Genomic DNA, 18921 nt, shown 5'->3' on the forward strand with positions numbered 1-18921 from the left:
GGATCCAGGAATCATGCTCCTTGATATTTAGCCAAAGGAGTTCAAAGCTTATGTCCTCACAAAACCCTACACATGGATCTTTACAGCACCTTTATTCATAACTGCCAAATCTTGGACACAACCAAGAGGACCTTCAGCAGGTGAATGGATAAAAAAACTGATACATACAGATAAGGGAATATTATTCAGAGCTAAGAAGAAGTGAGCTACTGAGCAATGAAAAGACATGGAAGAAATGCATATTACTAAGCGAAAGAAACCAATCTGAAAAGTCATGACTCCACCTAATTCTAGAAAAGACAAAACTATAGTAAAAAGATAAATGATTGCCAAGGGGAGGGATGGGTAAATAGGCAGAGCACAGAAGACTTTTAGAGTACTGAAAAACTCTGTACAATACTATAATGGTAGATACATGTCATCATACATTTGTCAAAACCCATGGAATGTATCACAGCAAGAGTGAACTGTAATGTAAACTATGGACTTTAGGTGATAATGAGGTCAATATAGGCTCATTGACTATAATAAATGTACCATGCTGGTTTGGGATGCTGATAGTGGGACAGGCTGTATGTGTGGGGACAGGGGCTATATGAGAAATCTCTGTACTTTCTACTCAATTTTGCACTGAACTTAAAACCCTAAAAACTAAAGTTTTTTAATTAAAAAAATAAAATCAACAAAATTTAATTCAGAAAACAGGCAGCTCTGATAGTTACCAAAGAACTGGGAAAATATTTGGTTCCTCAGTGTAGCCTGGACACTATGGTTAGCTTATGCATTAATTCATCTATTCTTCAGAACAGTAATAGCACATAATAGACTTTATTTTCAAAATTCCCAAAACTCAGGAGTTCCCTGGCAGTCCAGTGGTTAGGACTTGGGACTTTCACTACCATGGGCCTGGGCTCAATCCCTGGTCAAGGAAATAAGATCCCACAAACCTCACGGCATGGCCAAAAAAATAAAATAAAATCCCAGGGACTTCCCTGGCAGTCCAGTGCTTAAGACTCTGCCCTGCCAATGCAAGGGACACAAGTTCGATCCCTGGTTGGGGAACTAAGATCCCACATGCTGTGCAGCATGGCCAAAAGATTTAAAAAACAAACAAAAAAAGAACATCCCAGAGAATCTGGGAGTTCTAAGTAAAATAAATAAATAAACAAATAAACAAACAAATAAAATCCCCAAACTCAATACACTTGGGAATAGTAAATAAATGAGAGACAAAATAAAAACAAGTTCTCAAAAACAATGCCATTTTAGTGCTCGAAAAACTAAAAGCTACCTAAAAGAGCTATTATGCTAGATTCTGAATTTTTTAAAAGTACATACCACTGGAACTCATATAGCAAACTAAAACAATGTGCTTAACATATTTAATAGTAACATGGCATAATATACATAATTTATATCAGTTTCAATTAAGAACTTAGAAGAATCTTATAAGGGTTTTTCCTCTTTTTAAAAAAAAAAACTTTTTCTTTTTTGTTTTCCTTTTTCTTTCTTTATTTTGGGTTGCATTGGGTCTTCGCTGATGCACGTGCTTTCTCTAGTTGCTGAGAGTGGGGGCTACTCTTCGTTATGGTTCGTGGGCTTCTTTTGTGGTGGCTTCTCTTGTTGCAGAGCACGGGTTCTAGTCACGTGGGCTTCAGTAGTTGTGGCACGCAGGCTCAGTATTGTGGCTCACGGGCTCTAGAGCACAGGCTCAGTAGTTGTGGCACACGGGCTTAGTTGCTCCATGGCATGTGGGATCTTCCCAGACCAGGGCTCAAACCCATGTCCCCTGCATTGGCAGGCAGATTCTTGACCACTGCCCCACCAGGGAAGTTCCTCTTTTTTTTGAGAGGGGGCCGCACTGCGTGGCATGTGGGATCTTAGTTCCCCTAGCAGGGATCTAACTATGTTTAAGTCTTATCTTCATGTCCAAGTGATAAAGAATATGCATAACACACCACAGTTCTCTAGAATCCCTCTTTAGAGGTTGCAAAATCAACAGAACTCAATATGACCCACAAAAATGTTCTGTTTGGCCAGAAAAAGTTCTTTAAAATGTTAGTAGATTTACGTGAGACATGGACTCTTTGGTTCAGCCTCTGCCCCAACATTCTTATTTTCCTACATCCAGCCCAATTCATTCAAGGTTGTTATTTGCTTAACCCCACAGTAAATCTGGTTTTAGGCCCCTACCCTATATTGTTACTTGTGTAAGTAAAGTTATACTCAGACTTCTTTGAAAATTTCCTTATGAAATACGATATATTTCAATACATTTGTATTAGAAAGGGATATATTCCCTTCTCTTTCAATCCTCTTGATTTGAGGGCTAGCACTTAATTAGTCACATATGTATTTTCAGAACAATGCCATGAACAATTCTATTGCAAAAAGAAGATGGTTTATTAATGTTTTTACTAATCCACACATAACTGTATGACAGAATATAGATTACTAACAGTTAGATAAAAGCTTATGATCAAATGTGAGGAACCTTCCTATTTTTGAAGTGAATAGTTTTGCTCAAAATTAATATTTGGCAGTATTTCTAAGCTGTTTGCTTTATTCTTCCATTAAACACACACGCACATATGCGTACAACTGAAATATACAATCCTACTTTAAGAATAAATGTGTTAAAATTTACATGCCTTCTATGGATAAACCAAAGTGATGCTGGTGGATCTGAAACTATATATTAGAACTCTGCATGAAATATGATGTAACCAATGGAAAAACTTTTTCTTACACAGCTAATTCTACAAACACATACCTGACAGAGTATACTAAGGCAAAAGTTGGTACAAAACTTTCAAGTGATCATTCTCTATGTGGTTATGCCCAAGCCATCAACTATTAATGATAAATTAAAAGACTCTTTACCTGTCAGGACCTGAGTTCAGGCACTCAAAAGTTTCGTATTTCTCTTGCAGAAGCTGATGACAATACTAATCCCTGCACTGTGTAGGGAGGTGCATTCCTTGCACTGGCTTAAGTGCTAATGATTTCACCAACCCTTGAAGTGCAGAACAGTAAAAAAACAGTTTTCAGCCGTTTTTCTTACTGATTTCTCGTTTAAAAAAATATTACAAAGATTTCAAATAGGTTTTAAAATAAATTACTTCTGTTTAAAAGGCAGTGCCTTAGTTTAAAAAAGACACATGCCAATAGATCTTTCTGGGTTATTGCACATATCACAAGATGGCCTTTTTCATCAATTAAAAACTTACACAAAGAAGCAACAACTTCACGCCTTCAAATAATTTTCTGAGTTTACCTTAAAGCACCAAGATTTTGGCTACAGATATGTAAAACAGTCTTCCAGAAGGTAATCATAAATAGGTACTAGATGAGATTACCTGGGTTAAAAAATGGTATCTCTCCTATTAACCCATTTATCACCCTGCCACCAGCATACAGCCCTAGAAGGAGCTGACAGTCAAGTTCACAACTATTAGTTTCTAAAGAAACAATATTATACTCTCCTAACAAGATAAAAATCAAGAAATGCTTCTCTATCTAAGGGCAAAATTAAGCTACGTATATATCTGGAAGGCCAAATCTATCTGTTCTGACTCCTTAAAACACCAAATTAATACAACTCCCCATTCTCTTATACTCTAAAATTAAATGGGTTTACACGACTCCAGGTATTTCCTACTGCTATAGAAGAATGAATTGAGAAATGTACCTTAGCTAGTTCTGAAGAAAATACTTTATGTATCTAAACAATTTAATGTTTTATATGAATCACTCTCCAAATCCTCTCTACTGTATGAATTTTCATTGAGAATACTAACACTGCTTCCTTAAGATTCAGATCATTATGAGCTTGGCACCATTCAGTTATGCATATTCAAACATTTAAATTCTCTGAATTCTTTCCTGGCATTTCAGTAGAGGAGGATAAAAAAACAAACCTGAGCTGAAACCATGCCAGCTGGAGGGTACACTTATTTTACTAGTTCTACCTATCTAAACTTGACAACATTTTAAAATCCTATATTGAATTTAAATGTTCTCTATCTACAACAAAGAAAGCTTGCCTTGATATGCCTAGCTAAGATGCTCCCATTTTTCTTCAGGTAAAGAAATTAAACAATCTCTCTTTCATTTACCAAACAATTTTTTTAAAGTTGGCACGCAATCAAAGTCCATTTGAAAGATCTGTTCCTCTAACTTAAAATGGCAGCAGCTGATCTCAATTACGATCAACTGAACATAAGTACTTCTTGGCAATAATATGCTCAACTGCTACTTGCATTTTTTAATCTTTCTATGGACAAGATATTTTAAGAAAAATCCACAAAATAAATATAGCCAGGCCTTAAAATGTTACTTGTATGCTTATTTTCAGTATAATATAAAGAAGGGAAATAGCAATACAAAATGTAAATTAAAAGGTCAAATTTCTAACTTAATTTATATCAAATGAGAAGACTTTCTAAGAGGAAAACTCTGAGTAGTAGAGGTTAACCAATAACCCATTTTAACAAGGAATGTCAAGAGTAAAAAGTAATTCAGATCCAATATTAATACACTTGTGAGTTTATACCAAACTTGATAACTTTTTAAAATGCAGTTTATGTGGGAATAAGAATTCAGGCCAAAACTGATTATTCAATTTAATTCTTACTGTAATTACAAGGTCCAAAATATTTATTATTTTAAATATGCTAATTGAGTTCCCTCACATTCTATACCATGTTTCTTTTAAACATATTCTTCCCCTGTAATTAACTCCATCATCTAGTTCCTAACCTTCACATTAGATCTCATAAAGCAAATATTTTTCTTCCAGTTATGAGTAACACTATCTCAATTCTAATCTATTTATCAAGAGAAAAAAAAAACCTTTAAGAAAACCGCATATGAACTAAGCCTGCTTGAGAAACTTTTCACGTTCAAAGTACTTAATTTTTAAATAACTCTTCAGCTTTATATGATTGGTATTATATTTATTTTACACTCATGAAATGTGATCTGCCTAGGGTCACAAAATAAGTTAATGTTTGAAGTAGAATTTAAATTGTTACATTTCTTTTATCTTACATCACTCAAATATCTGCTATGAACATCTAAAGAATTTTCCTATTTCAAAAGTAACAAACATTAATATCTTAATTTGCAAGTGTATATATTATGTGTACACACACACAAAAGCACATACAAGTACATATTATACATAAACACAGAGACAGCAAATTAAAAGGGAAAACAGCGCTTACCTTCATCTCCTTCTGGTACATATGAAGCTGTAATAATGTCAATATCAGCACAATTCATCACAATCTGATTGGTTGCCTGCCTCACCTAAGGTGGAAAAAAAAAATCGGCAATGTCAGAAATAGCCTAGGTTAATAATACGTACATCTTCATCTCGGCCTAAAATGTGTCATAGGCAATTTTCAAAAACCCATACATCAGCAGTTCCCACCTTTTTGGCACCAGGGACCAGTTTCGTGGAAGACAATTTTTCTATGGATGGGGGGGTGGGGGCGGGTTTCAGGCGGTAATGGGAGTGATGGGGAGCAGCAGATGAAGCTTCGCTCCCACATCCACTGCTCACCTCCTGTTGTACAGCCTGGTTCCTAACAAGCCAGACTGGTACCAGTCCGAGGCCCGGGGGTTGGGGACCCTTGCCATACACCACTTAAACCAACACTAAATATATATGCATCAACGGTAGAAATTAATGACTAGTTCTGAATAGATTATATATTATCTGGATTATATTAAAAGCAATAATAAATACTTAGGTATTTCACAGAATTCAAAGATCTGACCAATGAGCTAAATAAAAGCCATTTTTTTCTACTTAAATCTTGATTTAAAACAACTTAATTAAATTTTTTAATTTCAAAAAAATTGTAATTAGGAAACATTTCTTACATGTTGCAATTAATCATGTATTTCAACCTGCACATCAAAACCATCATGAGGGGGCTTCCCTGGTGGCCCAGTGGTTGAGAGTCTGCCTGCCGATGCAGGGGACACGGGTTCGTGCCCCGGTCAGGGAAGATCCCACACGCCGCAGAGCGGCTGGGCCCGTGAGCCATGGTCGCTGAGCCTGTGCTCTGCAACGGGAGAAGCCACAACAGTGAGAGGCCCACGTACTGCAAAAAAACAACAACATGAGTTGCTTATAAATTTTGGATATTAATCCTTTGTCAGTTGCTTCATTTGCAAATATTTTCTCCCATTCTGAGGGTTGTCTTTTGGTCTTGTTTATGGTATCCTTTGCTGTGCAAAAGCTTTCAAGTTTCATTAGGTCCCATTTGTTTATTTTTGTTTTTATTTCCATTTCTCTAGGAGATGGGTCAAAAAGGATCTTGCTGTGATTTATGTCATAGAGTGTTCTGCCTATGTTTTCCTCTAAGAGTTTGATAGTGTCTGGCCTTACATTTAGGTCTTTAACCCATTTTGAGTTTATTTTTGTGTGTGGTGTTAGGGAGTGTTCTAATTTCATACTTTTACAGGTAGCTGTCCAGTTTTCCCAGCACCACTTATCATGCAGCTCAATAACAAAAAAACAAACAACCCAATCCAAAAATGGGCAGAAGAACTAAATAGACATTTCTCCAAAGAAGATATACAGATTGCCAACAAACACATGAAAGAATGCTCAACATCATTAATCATTAGAGAAATGCAAATCAAAACTACAATGAGGGGCTTCCCTGGTGGCGCAGTGGTTGGGGGTCCGCCTGCCGATGCAGGGGACGCGGGTTCGTGCCCCGGTCCGGGAGGATCCCACGTGCCGCCGAGCGGCTGGGCCCGTGAGCCGTGGCCGCTGGGCCTGCGCGTCCGGAGCCTGCGCTCCGCAATGGGAGAGGCCGCAACAGTGAGAGGCCCGCGTACCACAAAAAAAAAAAAAAACAAAAAAAAAAAAAAACAAAAACTACAATGAGATATCATCTCACACCAGTCAGATTGGCCATCATCAAAAACTCTAGAAACAATAAATGCTGGAGAGGGTGTGGAGAAAAGGGAACACTCTTGCACTCCTGGTGGGAATGTAAATTGATACAGCCACTATGGAGAACAGTATGGAGGTTCCTTAAAAAACTACAAATAGAACTATCATATGACCCCGCAATCCCACTACTGGGCATATACCCTGAGAAAACCATAATTCAAAAAGAGTCATGTACCAAAATGTTTATTGCAGCTCTATTTACGAAAGCCAGGACATGGAAGCAACCTAGGTGTCCATCAACAGATGAATGGATAAAGAAGATGTGGCACATATATACAATGGAATATTACTCAGCCATAAAAAGAAATGAAACTGAGTTATTTGTAATGAGGTGGATAGACCTGGAGTCTGTCATACAGAGTGAAGTAAGTCAGAAGGAGAAAAACAAATACCATATGCTAACACATATATATGGAATCTAAGAAAAAAAAGTCATGAAAAGATTAGTGGTAGGACGGGAATAAAACACAGACCTACTAGAGCATGGACTTGAGGATATAGGGAGGGGGAAGGGTTAGCTGGGACAAAGTGAGAGAGTGGCAGGGACATATACACACTACCAAATGTAAATTAGATAGCTAGTGGGAAGCTGCAGCATAGCACAGGGAGATCAGCTCAGTGCTTTGTGACCACCTAGAGGGGTGGGATAGGGAGGGTGGGAGGGAGGGTGACGCAAGAGGGAAGAGATATGGGAACATATGTATATGTATAACTAATTCACTTTGTTGTAAAGGAGAAACTAACACACTATTGTAAAACAGTTATACTCCAATAAAGATGTTAAAAAACAACAACAACAAAAAACATCATGAGGGTCCCCTCTTTTTGTAAGGATAAAGGAAGAAATCTGGTATCATAAACTATGTCAGAACTTCATAAAACACTCTCTAAATTTTTTCTTTTCCCAAAGAAACATTCTGAATATAACAGACACTAATGACTCACCACCAAAATTAAATAAACTTTTAAGACTTTGTCTTACTTGATTTAAATCCAAAAAATAAAATACAGATATAATGAAAGCCCCTTCCTCTCTTCCTCATTCCCTAGAGATAACCACTATCCTAAGGCTAATGTGTATCTTTCTCATATATGTTTAGTACTTTTGTTACATATATAAAGATCAGCAAACAATGTTTTTAATCTTATACAAATGGTATCAAAAGTGTGTATAACCTTTTGCAACCTGTTTTTTTCATTTAACATTGTTTCTGAGCTAGGTAAATGCTGATAGATGTAAACCTAACTCCTTAATTTTACTTCTGCATAGTAGTATTCCATTCTATAAATAAACCACAGTTATTTATCCATTTCCTTCCTGAAGGAAGTTAGGTTATTTCCACTTTTTTGTTATGTAAAAGAGTACTATAATAAACATCTTGGCCCATGTTTTCTTGTGCACCCATTTTCTTTACCAAGAGTTGCTAAAATTATACTCCAGAGTAGTTTCAATGCACGCTCTGATAAGCAAAGAATAAAGAAATCCCAGTTTCAGCAACCTCCAAAAAACTTTAAAATTTTTCGACAATCTGGTGGGTATTAAATGGTATACCAGGGACTTCCGTGGTGGCGCCGTGGTTAAGAATCCACCTGCCTGCCCATGCAGGGCACACAGGTTCGACCCCTGGTCCAGGAAGATCCCACATGCCATGGAGCAACTAAGCCCGTGTGCCACAACTACTGAAGCCCGAGCGCCCTAGAGCTGTGCTCTGCAACAAGAGAAGCCACCGCAATGAGAAGCCGCACACAGCAACGAAGAGTAGTCCCTGCTCACCACAACTAGAGAAAGCCTGCACACAGCAACAAAGACCCAATGCAGCCAAAAATAAATAATAAATAAGTAAATTTATTTTTAAAAATGGTATTCCATTATTGTTTTAATTAGAATTTCTCTGATTACTAGTAATATTAGTTACCTCTTTTCTCTTTCTTTCTCTTTCTCCTTTCTCTGTCTCTCTTCCTCTGGCCCCCCACCCCTGCTTCCCTCCCTCCCTCTCTCTTTCTTTCTTTTTTGACCCCTAAGTTTTTCCTCTCCTACTTGCACATTCATAACCCTTGCTCATTTTCCATTTGGTTGTAACCTTGTTTTTCTATAACTGTTGAATTACACAAAATCTCAAATTCATTTTCAGACATTTGAATGGTCTAAATCTAAAATAACAAAAATACAGATGTCCTAAATCACAAATGCCTACAGAGGCTAATGAAACAGATGAGTACAGTAGGCCAGGTGAAGTCTATGCATAAAGGAAAGCTATGTGTAAAGGAAGGGCGAAGTAGACATTTCTTGGAGCTAACCAATTATTGCTATAAACAATAAAAAACAGACTCAGTGTTGACAGATCTTCCAATTTAAAAAAGCCACAAGGCTTCCCTGGTGACGCAGTGGTTGAGAGTCCGCTTGCCGATGCAGGAGACACGGGTTCGTGCCCCGGTTCGGGAAGATCCCACATGACGCGGAGCGGCTGGGCCCGTGAGCCATGGCCGCTGAGCCTGCGCGTCCGAAGCCTGTGCTCCGCAAAGGGAGAGGCCACAACAGTGAGAGGCCCGCGTACCGGAAAAAAACAAAAAGGCACAAATTCAGATTTCATGTGCAATCTCCCAATTTCTAATTGATGACAACTAATTCAAAATTTTCTACAACACTGTATAGACCAAACAAAACCCAACAGTGCCTTGAGTGTCACTGAACAGACCACAGAACTAGGTAAGGACACAGAGTACTATAAAATCTGTATGAAAAAGCTATACCTAAGAGTAATTATTTTATTGATAACTAATACATAAACATGATTAATATTAAACCAAAATTACCTGACCTAAATTACAGATAGTATGTTATTAAGCCTGTAACAGACTGTCAAAATCTCTAACATATAAAGTGAAACTATTTTGGCTCATTAAAAAAAAAAATTATTCTCATAAATCTTCCTGTTTCTACACAAAAATGCCATTTAGTGAACAGTTTTTTTGGTTTTTGTTTTTTGGGGGGTTTTTTTTGTAAGTGGTAATATTCCTTCACACTGTTTACTGCACCAGAACATACCTAAACAGCACTAAAACTTTTACATCCCAACTGGCTGTTTATAGCACTATGTTTGAACAAAAAGAAAAAAACAACTCTTTGCCTATTCACAAACTGACTTTTAAAAAAATTTTCAGAAAACACAGAACTGGGGTATGCTCCAAAGGGTAAAATGAATAAAAACCTTCCAGAGTTTGATGTTTATGCCAACAAAATCATTAATAACAGTGGCTTAGTTACATGTTTGTTGCTTTTCTAAAAAAATATTTATTTATTTGGCTGCGCCAGGTCTTAGTTCTGGCACGGGATCTAACCCAGGACCCCTGCATTGGGAGCACGGAGTCTTAAACACTGGACCACCAGGGAAGTCCCTAGTTACATGTCTTAATCTTTACCTAGGCAATCCTATTTTCATCCATCAACACCTACAATGAATTTAATGGTAGCCAAGCAGTTAATCTACCATGTGAAGATACCTGTACTACACTACATATGCCAAATGACATTTATCTCACTATTATTGCACCATTTTGAGGAAAAGTGTTCGTTAACTTTGGAAAGGTACAGAGCACAACATCTAGTTACAAGTACATTCCAATTCCCCCTGGATTTAGGGAAAACCCACCTGTTTACACTAATGAATTAAGCTGCTTGTTAAAGAACAATTAATTCTTTTTTTCAGGGTACTGCCATTTCTGGAAGGGTGGAAGGGGAGAACTAAAGGAACAAAAATACTTATGTTAATAATAGAACTCCACTCAAACTTTAAAAAAGACAGTATATTCTATCTCATATTAAAGATTTTTTTTTTTTTGGGGGGCCACACCTCACGGCATGCAGAACTTCCCTGACCAGGGATCAAACCTGTGCTCCCTGCAGTGGAAGCATAGAGTCTTAACCACTGGACCACCAGGAAAGCCTCTAGAGATGCATTTTAAACAACAGGATAATCCATAGAAAGGGCTTTTACCACTTAGTGCCTGATACATAGTAATCACTTAATAGATGACATTATTAAGACACATGCACAGAGGGCTTCCCTGGTGGCACAGTGATTAAGAATCCACCTGCCAGGGCTTCCCTGGTGGCGCAGTGGTTGAGAGTCCGCCTGCCAATGCAGGGGACATGGGTCCATGCCCTGGTCCGGGAAGATCCCACATGCCGCGGAGCAGCTAGGCCAGTAAGCCATGGCCACTGAGCCTGCGCGTCCAGAGCCTGGGCTCCGCAACGGGAGAGGCCACAGCAGTGAGAAGCCCTCGTACCACACACACACACAAAAAAAGAATCCACCTGCCAACTCAGGGGACATGCGTTCGAGATCCCTGGTCCGGGAAGATCCCACGTGCCGCGGAGCAACTAAGCCTGTGCACCATAACTACTGAGCCTGTACTCTAGAGCCGCAAGCCACAACTACCGAGCCCACATGCCACAACTACTGAAATCCACATGCCTAGAGCCCATGCTCCTCAACAAGAGAAGCCACCGCAATGAGAAGCCTGCACACATCAACGAAGAGTAGCCCCCACTGGACGCAACTAGAGAAAGCCAGCGCGCAGCAACGAAGACCCAACACAGCCAAAAATAAATAAATAAATAAATAAAATTTTAAAAAACACATGCACAGAGACCAAGGCTAAATGTGCACCTAACAGTCTATAAAGTACCTAATCAAAATGGTATAAAATTTAAGAACTATGTGCTGTATTATATAGCACATATTATATCTTATATTGGATATCAGCATACTCTATGTACCAACCAAGGAATGTAATTTAAAACATCCATGTGGACTTAAGCGTATGCTTAAGTACTCAACCACCACACTGATCTTTTTGATGCTTTCCCAACAAGAGCACAGACCTAATGATTCAATATGATTTCTCACACACTAACATCATCATGTTATTGAATACTACCTGTATGTTCCACTGTCAAAAATACAGGTAATAATGTAAGTCAACTATACTTTAATTAAAATTTTAAAACAGGTAACAAATCAAAGGAATTTCAGCATTATCATCTTCACTGGACTTCCCTGGTGGCGCAGTGGTTAAAAACCCGCCTGCCAGTGCAGAGGACCCGGGTTCGAGCCCTGATCCAGGAAGATCCCACATGCCACGGAGCAACTAAGCCTGTGTTTCACAACTACTGAGCCTGCGCTCTGGAGCCCACAAGCCACAACTACTGAGCCCACATGCCGCAACTACTGAAGTCCACGCACCTAGGGCCCGTGCTCTGCAACAAGAGAAGCCACTGAAATGAGAAGCCCGCACACCGCCACGAAGAGTAGCCCCCACTCACCACAACTAGAGGAAGCCTGCGCACAGCAACGAAGACCCAACACAACCAAAAATAAAATATAAATAAATAAATTAATTAATTTAAAAAAAAATCTTCACTTTCCAAACTTAAAATAAAAGCAGAATGTTAAAACTGGCATATAAATTGTGTTGATAACAAGCTTATTTTCACCTTTTCCATTTGGTGCTATTAATGAATGGAACGTTAGCATATCCTTTCTTTGATTCAAACCGAGGGTTAGTTAAGTCTTCTTGGAGTCCCATACAGACTGTACTTCAACTGAACCAAATGCTAAGTAATGGTTCTACTGAAGAGACAGCTTGACCATTGGTAACAATTTTACAATGGAAGTTTCCTAAGAGCTAGGAAAGCAGCAATCTGAGACAATATTTTTCCTGAATAAGTCTTTACTACAATCACTCAGGAATACACCTTACATGTACTAGAAAGACTCAAAAGGGTTTTTTTCTGATTGCTAAAATCCTGAGATTTTAGTAAAAGGAAATCTCCAGTGTGATAATTCCAAATACCAGTCAGTCTGAAGCCTGAGTCACTTTGCCTAAAAAGCGATTTCATCATTAAAATTTTGTAATAATCATTGCCTTTGTGGAATAGGGCTATAATTTCTAAAGACAATAAGGAGCAAATAATTAGTAAACACAAATTGAGCTGAGTTTTCTAACAAAAGAGACATTAAAAAGAGCAAGCTGTAGAAAGTCAAACATAATACATAAACATACAGAATATTACTATTTATTGTTTGTAGCTACTTTTGTACACACTAAGACTTTAAAACTATACATAGGAATAATACCTACCAAAAAAGAGAATTTACCTCTCAGGGTGAGGATGAGAAGAGATGGAAATGAACTTTAGTGGTATCTGTGACATTTTATTTTCCAAAAAACATCATGTACACACTAAGACAAATGGGGCAAAACATTAATATCTGCTAAATCTGGGTAGTGGTTACTTCTCTGTGTTTAAAATGTTTCCTAATTTTAAAGTGATTACAAGTGGCTAAATAAACTGAGAACTACATACTTGTATGGTGTTCAAAATGGAATCTCCAAGATCTAGAGAACTAATCTCAATTAACAACAAAACAGCTATCTGAAGACTCAGGCCTTTGCCACTGACTCAAATACAGATTAGAATAAGATTCACTTTACAATAAGAACAGTCTCATTTATGTAGCAAAGTTCAGAGAAGTTTCATAGATAATTTACTACTCAAGACTGCATTTGGGCTTCCCTGGTGGCGCAGTGGTTGAGAGTCTGCCTGCCGATGCAGGAGACGCCGGTTCGTGCCCCGGTCCGGGAAGATCCCACATGCCGCGGAGCGGCTGGGCCCATGATCCATGGCCGCTGAGCCTGCGCGTCCAGAGCCTGTGCTCCGCAACGGGAGACGCCACAACAGTGAGAGGCCCGCGTACCACAAAAAAAAAAAAAAAAAAAAAAAGACTGCATTTATCCAGGTTGTATTGTTGTATTGGACAATATCAAGAACCAGGAAGTTTAAAAAAAAAAAAAAGGCCTTTATGGAAGCCAGAATAGATGGTACAAAGTCCACACAATAAAGCTCATACCCTTCACTCAGAAGAGAATCCATCAAACCCGCACCTAGAAAAAAATTTTAAGTTCAAACAAGCTTGTTTACTTGATTACTTAGACCTCTTCAGAACAAGTTCAGTAAAATAGAAGAGGGAAGAAATTGCACAATAGGGAGCAACAAGGCACAATAAGCAGCAAGTAATAATCTGAGAGTAAGGAAAACAAACAAAAAAACTTTAAAGAAAAGATATGAAACTAATAAATTATAGTACACAGTTTTGGGTAATCTATGGTTATAAGTATCAATGACATGTTAGAATGCTGTCCAGTATTTAGAAAAAGAAGAAAGAAACCTAGATTATGAGGAATTATGGAGCTTAAAAAGATAAACATTTCCATCAAAATATTTACATGTTTTTTAAAGTCTGAGTGCCTCAAGGGGTAAGCTTCATTTATCTGGAAAATTCACTGCAAAATTCATTGCCAGATGATACTGGATAAAACTTACCATACAAAAGTTTCTTATACTCAGGTGTTTCCTCATTGATACATTTCAAGAAACAGAATAGAAAATCTGAATTCAATTCCTTATGACCAATCTTTCAAATTTAAGACCATTTAGTGATCTAGCACAATGATATACAAATTAATTAACTTTATCTGTTTTAAGTAATAAAAAAACTACTAAAATGACTGCATAGAATATCTGCAAAATTTGGGCAGAAAATTCCATAACACAGGGTGACAATAACATCCGTTTAGGTGCCAAGTTTTAGCCTGCCAAACAATCTACTGTATCTGTAACTCTCCTCTACGTGCCAATTTAGTCATCACCATCATGAATATTTTGTTGGCGGAGGCCAGGGATTGTTTAGTATATCCTGACTTCTGGCCTTGAAGGATAAAGTTAATTTCTCTGGCACAGGTGAAATATTTCCATAAGAGAATTACTGTATAAACCACTATACACTCATAACCAGGAACTGTAGCCACTCACATAAACTTGTAATCTACTTTTAAATTAATTATCCACAAAGCAAGAGAGTCAGAATTTTAAATAGCTACGAAGTCTGTTCCTCTCAAATATCCTAATGTAAAAGGAGAGGAAAGGAAATGTCCCATTTTTCTAGGCCCATGGTAACACATTTTCAAAACCTGCTGAATTAGACCACACTCACTTACGTAAAAGACAACTACTTTTAAATCACTGCACATTGACTAATTTTCATCTTCCCCAGGAGTCCACACCCCAGACCAGGTTAAAAATCCACTAAGTTTCTAATATGTAACCTGTACAAATACTCTGAGCTTATCATAAAATTTTGCAACTAAAGCAACCAAGCAACTTGCATACTTTGTGCAATGTAATTCCAAACTGTTAGGGAACTGACACAATACCAATTATCAATCTAGGCTTCTAGAGATATAATTTTGTCCACATTTTTATATTTCCACAATCAGATACCACCTAATGCCACAAGTTAAACTTACTGCTCCAATCTACGGATTTCAAAAACATCAATATATGCTTTTTACTACTAATGTTAACTTTTTACTAATGTTAACTCCTCTTCACACTTCCAAAGGTGGCAAAGCATACAATTTAAAAGTCCAATCATCCTTTAATAAAACCTGTTAGAATTCTCTATCATGCCATCTTTCATTTGTGTTGCCACCTTGCCTGAAAAAAATTTTCTGAAAAGCTTTGAAAACTTAATGTTACAAAAAAAAATATTCATTTATTTCCTTGTATCAAATTAATGAGTCCCTGCTAATACCTAGTACATTACCACATGCTCCTTCATTGGACCAAACCAGTCCACCACCTATTTCTCATTTCTTTCCAAAAGCAAGTAGAAAAGGGGTTAAGGAGAAGCATGCCACTGCTTGTTGTTATACCCTAACACAAATAAAACTGTCATTTCCCAATAAAATAATCATTTGAAAATCTTTATTATTGGTAATATTTTTTCTGAAACTTTTCCCTAAATATATATACCTCTCAAAATTATGAATGCATTATGGGGTACACCAACTATCGGGGTAAAGAAACAAATGATTTTTTTTATGTTAGTCTTTTCACATAATGCAAACTCATTCATTGCTAGGTCCTTCTTCCCGCAGGTCTGCCAAGTCACAAGACACACTACTGTTTACAATCCCTCCCATCTGCCCACAGCCAATATATATCAAACACTCTAGTCACTTGGATTAAATAAACAGGCTCCCAAATAACCCTCTCAAATCCTAATTTAGACCCAAGATGCACTCATTCTGATACATATTCTTAACGGAAAATTTTTTAATCACCTGACTTTCACAGGGGTAAGTTTTGCCTTTCGATGCAGCCAGACAACAGAGCCCTCATGCTTTCGTACAAGCACTCCAAATCTGACAGTATACTTTTTAATTCTACACTTTTAGACATATTTTCAATCTGAGTAGTCGGCTTTCAAAAACAACTGCCAACTTTCAATTCATTCGAACGCTACACTAGTCTATATTTCTTTCATTTCGCTGCTACATACACCCTATTCTTTAAGGTTGAGGCCTACTGATTTTTTCCCCCTGACTGCAGTAGGAAAAGAAATGAAACAAAATATATTTACCATCATTCTTTTTAAAGGTAACTACTAAACAGTTCCCATTTTTCATTACAGACTTCACAGAATACATCATATAACATGGTATCATAAATGTCTATTGTTCTGGATCTTTGTAGGGCATCAATACTAATGATCTCCAAAATCAAACAATACTTTAGATAATCTGCGGGGGGAGGGGTGGGGGGAAGCATGATTCACCAAAAACTGCAATGAAGAGTAATGGAATATTTTCACCGGTAGTATGCTAAAACTAATAGCCTCTTTCAGAGGAAGGGTACTGCTAAGCAACCATCGCTGTAGCAATAAATCCACCTGCTTTAAAGGCTGCAAAGCTAGGAAGATGGAAGGAAAAGCGGAGATGGGGGTCCTCCTTCAGCTTCTCTAGAGGTTAGGAGAGTACAAAGTCAATGCTGCACTGTCACTTGAGGGAAAGGAGAAGGGGGAGGGGGCGGATCATCTTTAGAAACCCAGCCCCTGGGCCGGAGCAGGCGGGGAGAACTCAGCAAGGCTGCCCGGGATTAACATTCTCCTTCTCACCCTCTTCCCCCTTCTAGAATCTCCCCTCCTGGCTAACGCGCGGCAGCCGGAGTCCCAGATGACTGTCCCTTCCAATGTGTCCTCCATGGGGCGTAGGGAGAACGAGAGAAAAGAACTGAGTCAGGAGGCTGAGCATGGACTCCGATGACCCCTCTGGCCTCCCCAACACCCTCCAGCCTCTCCCAGACCACGACCAAGCCCGGAAGGGCCGGGGTCTGGGGGTGGCTCCACACAGGTGTGCTGGCCCCGAGGGGCACACGGGCCGAGCCGGCCGGTTCACGCGGCGCTCTCTGCAGCACGGCCCGGGCTCCAGGCCGGCAGGGCAGAGCACAGCCGCCCGGGCGCCCCGGGGCCGCCCCAGAGGGGCGCGCCCGTCCCCGAGCCGGCCCCCCCAGCCCCAGGTCCGCAGCGCCCAGGCCCGCGCGCCCGCTCGCCCGGCCGACCGGGCCCCCAGCCCAGCCCGTGGGCGCGGCCTGACTGCCCAGCAGCTCGCCCCCGGCGCCAGAGGGTCGCCGTACCTGGGCGGAGGCCTCCAGCTTGCCCTCGAAGGTGAAGTCCAGCAAGTCGGGCTTGAGGCAAAGGCTGTAATTGATGGGGCAGACGTCGGCAGGCAGCCGCTCGAAGGGCCTCTTCTCCGGCATCGCGGCGAGGCCCAGGCTGTGGAGGCGGCGGCGGCGGCAAGAGGAGCGGCTGAGGAGGAGAATGAGGAGGGGAGGAGGCGGAGGGCCAAGGAAGAGCAGGCGGCGAGCGAGGGAGGGGGCGGCGGCTGCCAGCCACATCCACCGAGCGCCGGCGACCGCCTGAGGAGAACGACCGGGGGAGCCTGGGGGCGGGGGAGAGACCCAGCCCGAGCGCCAGGGGCCGGGAGGCAGGCAGTACGGACGCGCGGGCTGGCGGGCCGGCTGCCTACAGGGAAGGGGGCGGAGGGGAGGGAAGGGGAGGAGGGCCAGCAGGGAGGGAGGGAGAGAGTGAGGGAGGGAGGGAGGGAGGGAGGAGGCGGCGGCGGCGGCGGCAGCAGTTTGCGTGCGCGGCCCCGCCGGACGGGCGCGCCTCCGCCGTTGTGCGCGCGCGCGCCGGGTAGGGGGCGGAGCGGCGAGGGCGCGGCCAGCTTGGCGGGATGTAGGGTCGCAGGCGAGCCCTGGGGGTCGGAGGCGGCTGCCGGCGCTGCACCTGTCTATGCTGCTGCGGGGAGCAGGCCGCTTGCGAGCCGGAAGAAGCCCGGAAGGGTTTGAGAAGCACAGAAAAGGCGTGAGGCCCCCCCCCCCCCCTCTCTCTCTCTCTCTCTCTCTCTCTCTCTCGTCTCTCGCGAGGGCCCCCCCACCCCCTACACACACACACACACACACACACACACACACACACACACACACACACACACACACACACACACACACACACACACACTCTCTCTCTCTCTCTCTCTCTCTCTCTCTCTCTCTCTCTCTCTCTCTCTCTCTCTCTCGTCTCTCGCGAGGGCCCCCCACCCCCTGCGCACACACACACACACTCTCTCTCCTCTCTCTCTCTCTCTCTCTCTCTCTCTCTCTCTCTCTCTCTCTCTCTCGTCTCTCGCGAGGGCCCCCCCACCCCCTACACACACACACACACACACACACACACACTCTCTCTCTCTCTCTCTCTCTCTCTTTCTCTCTCGTCTCTGTCTCTCTCTCTCTTTCCCCCCACCCCGCTAACCCCCGCGCTGTCTTTGGAAATAGAAGCCTATATAGTTGGTCAGTGCAGTCAGGGCAAAATGTTGAAATATCAATTCAGAGCAAAACCCCAAACTAGATTTTTACCTCCAGACCAGCAGAAAACCCTGATAGGAGGCTCTTTGGCCGTAATTATTCCTGTTATTTTAAGTAGTAACTTCAAGGGATGATATGAAAAATTTTGTCAGAAAACCTTTAATTCAGGTTA

General features: G+C 40.7%; 1 protein-coding gene across 1 annotated transcript in view; it reads right to left on the bottom strand.

Moving 5' to 3' along the window:
• The window catches only part of NPEPPS (aminopeptidase puromycin sensitive), a 106453-nt gene extending 88396 nt beyond the window's left edge, over positions 1-18057 (bottom strand). Inside the window, exons 1-2 of the mRNA XM_059046510.2 lie at positions 17520-18057; positions 5229-5313 (exon numbers count right to left, since the gene is read on the bottom strand). Of these exons, the coding sequence (XP_058902493.1) occupies positions 5229-5313; positions 17520-17780 (346 nt within the window). The 5' untranslated portion in view covers positions 17781-18057. The remainder of the gene's footprint in view (positions 1-5228; positions 5314-17519) is intronic.
• Positions 18058-18921: the final 864 nt, after the last annotated feature.

This window comes from Kogia breviceps, chromosome 19 (genome assembly GCF_026419965.1).
Source record: "Kogia breviceps isolate mKogBre1 chromosome 19, mKogBre1 haplotype 1, whole genome shotgun sequence".
NCBI lineage: Eukaryota > Metazoa > Chordata > Mammalia > Artiodactyla > Physeteridae > Kogia > Kogia breviceps.